General features: G+C 35.6%; 1 protein-coding gene across 1 annotated transcript; it reads right to left on the reverse strand.

Moving 5' to 3' along the window:
• Positions 1-953: 953 nt before the first annotated feature.
• On the reverse strand, positions 954-5,619 carry LOC132758620 (uncharacterized). Its single transcript, XM_060750311.1, has 2 exons — positions 4,824-5,619; positions 954-2,624 (listed from the first exon to the last, which is right to left on the reverse strand). Exons 1-2 carry the CDS (start codon positions 5,176-5,178, stop codon positions 1,615-1,617), a joined length of 1,365 nt encoding a protein of 454 aa, XP_060606294.1. The 5' UTR covers positions 5,179-5,619; the 3' UTR covers positions 954-1,614.
• Positions 5,620-5,976: the final 357 nt, after the last annotated feature.

Below are 5,976 nucleotides of genomic sequence, written 5' to 3' on the forward strand. Positions count from 1 at the left end.
TTGGTGAAACTAACTTATAAACAATCAAATGCTCTTATAAGGCATCTTCACTTTTAAGTTTATGTTACCAATATTTCATAATTTTCCAAATATAATGGAATTTTCCCCGACTTTTTATATGAAAGTTACGAATATTGTCAATATTTACCTCCCTTTGACACAATAAGATATGTCAATTTACGTAAAAAAAGAATATCTGCTACATACTGATAAATTCTTTAAATTTTTAATGTTTTATATAAATAAGAATTTTATGTATGTCGGTTGTTTGTTTTCGAAGTTTTTCTCAGTTTGATTTCAGATAAACACAAAGACACAATATAGTGAAATTGTCATTTAATGCTATTTAAATGACTAAATGTGAACAATGCATAATAGTAAAACATACAAATTTAAAACAACATAACATTTCAAATGAATGCAATTGTTAGAAATACAATTATGCAACAATGCAAAAAAATATCAACTATTATGCATGTATGGTAAGAGAAATCAAATGTTGGTTAACCATGCAAAACGCCGTTTATGCAACAATTCAAATGCAATTATGCAACAATGCAAAATAGAAATAAATATGCATGAACAAATGCCATTTCAGAAAAATTGTTATCAACTAAAAATTTGCAAATATTGGTTAACCAACAACACACCTCATTTGGGAGAGGAGGGTGGGTTTTAACAATTTCTTTTTCTTAACTTTTTGTTCTTACAAAATGGCTGCTAATTTATGTGCTATCTAAAAACTGTCCACTAAGTTACTATCCGGACAGTGGGCTAACGCCCGTCTGCTATTGCAAAACCGGATTGTAGGCTAACACCACTATATTTCTTAATTACAATAATATGTCGCATCCATAAATGTATTTATTTAAAATAAATGATAATTTATGTATGTCGGTTGTTTGTTTTCGAAGTTTTTCTCAGTTTGATTTCAGATAAACACAAAGACACAATATAGTGAAATTGTCATTTAATGCTATTTAAATGACTAAATGTGAACAATGCATAATAGTAAAACATACAAATTTAAAACAACATAACATTTCAAATGAATGCAATTGTTAGAAATACAATTATGCAACAATGCAAAAAATATCAACTATTATGCATGTATGGTAAGAGAAATCAAATGTTGGTTAACCATCAAAACGCCACATGTTGCAAACCTAGTTTGCAATATCCGCCAACAAAAAACTACGAAAATATGTTGCAACATAAAATATAAAAGTGAACCCTGATATATACATTAAAAAGACAATTGACTAGTGTTTTATAAAAAGCTATGACTAACACATAAAAACATTTATTAAGAAAACACAAAAATACAACAAAAGTAATATTTTCTGAAAAATACCATTTGATTTTCTGAGACTCTTGTTCCCAAGAAAATCAATTATTATACAACAGAGATTTAACAAAATTATCAGCAGAAATTTTCAGAAAAACCTTTCTGAGGCCCTTGTCCTCAAGATTTGCAAGTATTTCACCAATGATTCATACTGTCTGAGGCCCTTGTCCCCAAGACAGAAGATGTGGTATTAATGTGTACCTTAGGAATGTGAACGATTATGCTAGTCTGAGGCCCTTGTCCCCAAGATAGCGATATAGTTGAGTTTAATCCAGGGACAGTACACTAACAGTGTAAGGTAGGGATACGGATATATTTACGGAAAGCTGTGGATGACCAGCGCCCCATTTGTTGGATTGTGTTTCCGAAAAACCTGTTTCCGCTGCTGTAGTTGCAGCACCTATGCGGAAACTGTGACCTTTATACTTTGAAGGATCAAAACCTAAGTATGTCAGAGCTAGGCGAAGATGGCGGTCAAAATAGGAACGGGGAATAGGGGAATCATTCATAAATGCAAAGAGCGGACCACTTGATGTTTTGCGTAAGTTTAGATATGACCTCAAAGAATATACTGGGCAAGTATTAGAATCATGCTGTGCAGGAACAAAGAATTGTTTTTGGGAACCATGACTGTGTTTATAATCTTTTATAGTCAAGTCAAAGCCAATCAGTTCACCTGTGGGGTGTTTATATTTGAAGGAGACATGTGACCTGTGAAGGAGTGGAGGGGAAGATGTTGCTGTTACTTCCCCAAGACGTAAGAAGCAGGCGAACATAACAAGAAACATGGCTTTAAACAGTGTTCTTGTAAAATGACATAGAGTTATGCGTGGCAGAGATTGAACGAGAGACCATAGAATATTTCGAGTAATTGGTAACCTGATATCTGGACGCTTCAAGAGATTTCGATAACCAGTCAAAGATTTGTTAATCAGGAAATGACCAGAAACGTCTGGCATTTGTCTTAGTCTGTGGAAATAACCAAGGGCAGATACATATGTGGTAACAGTTGCAGGCGCAAAATTCTTCGAAAAACAATGTGCAATAAACATAAGAATATCATTTAAAGAGGCTGGAAAAAGTGTACGTGATGGTGACCTCTCTAGAATGAAGCGCCTGTAATGTTCCACTGCTTTATTATAAGTGAGCTGACTTGATGTTGCCAAAGCATTGTGAAGAAGCCTTTGGGAAATTTCAGTCAAAGTGTCACACTGGATGGTGGAACCGCCATTTGTAGTGGGTGATGAAACGGACATTCTTGCAAAAATTGTTCTACCTGAAGACGAGATAGAGAATCAGCGAGATTATTAGATAAACCAGGAATGTGACATGCTTTAAACAAAATGTTGTGTTTCAGAGTAGCAATTACTAGTCGTCGAACAAGTTTCATTAATAATTTATCTTTAGAAGACTGCTTATTTATAATAGCGACGACTGCTGCATTATCCGAATGGAAAGTGACACATTTATTGGCTAAGAGTTCTGAAAACAGTTCAACTGCAATGACAATGGGTAAAAATTCTTTAACAGTTATGTGGTATTGATTGTGAGACCGAGGCCATTTTTCGGAAAACCACTTTTCTTGTAGATACCCCCCAAAGCCTAAATTACTTGCATCCGTATACAGATGTAGGGAAAGAGATGTATGGATTTGCTCCTCCAGAAACATTGACTTGCCATTGAAATGATCCATAAAAACACTCCATGCAGCTAAGTCTGCACGGGCTTCAAGTGTCAAGCGGCGCTTAAAATGTGGTTTAGTCAATCCCACAGTCAAGTCAATTAAACGGCGCAGAAAAGCCCGGCCCGGCCGAACAACTCTGCAAGCAAAATTAAGGAGACCTATGACAGACTGCAGTTCCTGTAAAGTAACCTTTTTACGAAATCGCATAGAATGTAAAACTGACCTGATTTTTTGCAATTTCTCTAATGGTAAACGAGCCTCCATTGCAATGGAATCAAGCTCAATACCAACAAAAGTGATAGTGGTACAAGGAGTGACAGTTTTATCTGGATTAATAGGTAACCCTATTGACTGTGCCCATGCTAAAAATATATTAAGACCCTTCATGGACAAATCAGAAGTGAAATTAACAAAGAAAAAATCATCAAGAATGTGGGCACAAAACGGTAACTTCAATTTGTTTACAGCAGTCCAATGAAAGGCAGTGCTTAATCGTTCAAATAGAGCACACGAATAAGACAATCCCATGGGCAAGGTTTTATCAAAAAAATACTTGTCATCAATGGAAAAACCTAAAAGTTCAAAATCATGGGGATGAATGGGCACTATTTTATATGCATTTTCAATATCTACTTTAGTCATATATGACATATAACCACATTGTTTAACGAGAGCTATGGCATCGTCAATTGTTTGATAATTGACAGTACATAAATCATCTGGGATTCCCGCATTAACAGATAACTCATTTCCGAAAGATAAATGATGAATTAATCGAAATTTGCCAAAATCCTTCTTAGGAACAAGACCAATAGGGGAAATTTGAAAATTGGGAAAAGGAGGGCTTAGAAACGGTCCCGCCACATGACCTTTAACTATTGCATCAGATATTTTATCATATACAATTTTAGGATTTTCTCGAACAGATTTAAGATTGTTTGCAGAACGGAAAGAACGAGAACCATTAAAGGGAATGGTGAAGCCATGTGTAAAACCATCCAATAAAAATGTTGTTTCGCTTTTATCATAGCCAGTTAACCAATATGCAAGTTTATCTACTTTAATTGGGGTAATCGGAGCCATTGAAAAATTTGATATAGTCCAGGAGTAGGAATCACTTTTTAGAGATGACTGTTTTGATTGAATGACTTGGGTTTGAGGGGGTATCAGTCTTGGGCAGGGGGCATACTTTTTTAGGATGTGGCCCGAAACACTTTTGGCAGGCATGCTGGTAATTGCATTGTTGTCTTGAACAGGTGCCTTTGTTGTTGTAGTTAAAGCAAGGTTTGGAAGATGCAGTAGTTTGCTTGGTGGAACGAAAGGGCCGTGTTGACAGACGATTACTCAATCCCATACAAATAGCTTCAGTGTATGTGCTGGCATGAAGTTCCGCAAAACTCAAAGATGGATCACACTGGCGAAGTTTACGGAATGTTCTGTCATAATAAAAGGCTGCCTGGTCCCCAGCTCTCTGGGCTAAACGTCGAATATGCTCCATATATTGCATAAGGGATGGTATCAACAAGGGTTGGCTTTCTGTCAGAATCGATATATATTTATGAAAAGCTGTATTCCATTGGTTCAGCGAGATTATGCTTTTGTGTTGAGGCATTTTTTGCAGAGCGACCGTGCCATTTGTACTCTCCACTAATCTGAAAGAGTCATTGCTTTCCGTCTCTTCAGCTAACAATGATGCGAGATCAATATACTCATTTGCCCAAATGCGGCCCTTCAGTTTGGAATCTATTCCTAAAAGAAAGGATGGGGGAGAGTGTGAAAATGGGTCGTTACCTGGCCTGGTAGCTGTAACAGGATGTTCCTGAGGACGTTGATCTGGATACATAGCACCATTTAAATTTTCTTGTAATGGAATAGCAGGGTCAGAAGGAGAGGCATGTGACATGGGATCCACTACTTTCATTTCTATTAAGGTGTCAACCACGGCTTTGGTTACGGTTGGAACCATTTCGGACATTATGTCTCTCATCATTTGTCTCTGGACACTGGCCTGCAGCGGGGTGTCGGAGGGGTCCCCAAGTAGGCTGGGACTTTCCACAGGAGGCTGATGAGGTGGCCGTCTAGGGCGATTTTGTCCGGCATTATCACTAAAACGTGCAGGTGCTTTTCGTTTCCGCTGTGGAGGCATAATGGCTGGAAATTAAAATTTAATGAAAACATAAATGTGTGTAAAAGGAAGTATTAGAAACATTTAACCAAAACATCAAGTGTAAATATTTTTCATTTAAATCAACTGACAGATTAGTCAATGTGTTATAACCTTATCAAAAACACAGTAATCTGCCGAAGCTTTACTAGCATATTATGCTTTAAAAATGGAAATACTAACGTATTCCCTTGACTAAACAATAGTTTATTTCTTGCAGTTCGATCGAACAAAAATAGGTAAGAATACTACCGTATTCTGCTCTTAATAAACTAAGAATACCATCATAATTATGATAACTGCCAAAAATACTAACGTATTTTTTGTGACTGAAAACTAACGTATTTCAGTTGTTGATAAAATGTTTGAACAAATTTCTGACTGAAAACTAACATATCTCAATCATTTGTCCGAGAAATAGATAGAATACTACCGTATTCTAGAAAATACTAACGTATTTTGCCAAATACTAACGTATTTTGCCAAATACTACCGTATACTGGCACTAATAAATAATATTGCATTGCAATATAAACTTATGTACTTGAAAAATGATGAAGGAAGAACTTCCAACCAGTTTTATAAAGGCCCAAATTGCATTTTATAACTGAAATACTAACATATTACAGTTGTTATTAAAAAGCAATAAATCCATTAATAACATAAAATAGTTATACTAATGCAGAAATATTAACATATTTCAATCATAACTAAAATAAACTTAATAAATACTAGGACAAAATATATACAGATAACTCATTAACTGTCAACATGATTCTC

The sequence above is a fragment of the Ruditapes philippinarum genome, unplaced genomic scaffold (assembly GCF_026571515.1).
Source record: "Ruditapes philippinarum isolate M1 unplaced genomic scaffold, ASM2657151v2 ctg11097_1_1_1_1, whole genome shotgun sequence".
In the NCBI taxonomy this organism is placed as follows: domain Eukaryota; kingdom Metazoa; phylum Mollusca; class Bivalvia; order Venerida; family Veneridae; genus Ruditapes; species Ruditapes philippinarum.

Excerpts from the sequence above, each read along its gene's own strand:
- LOC132758620 (XM_060750311.1), bottom strand. The coding sequence starts at position 5,178 with ATGCCTCCACAGCGGAAACGAAAAGCACCTGCACGTTTTAGTGATAAT. Across the intron at positions 2,625-4,823 it reads TGTTACAGCTACCAGGCCAG|GTAGAACAATTTTTGCAAGA; the intron begins GTAACGACCCAT and ends TCTCGTCTTCAG.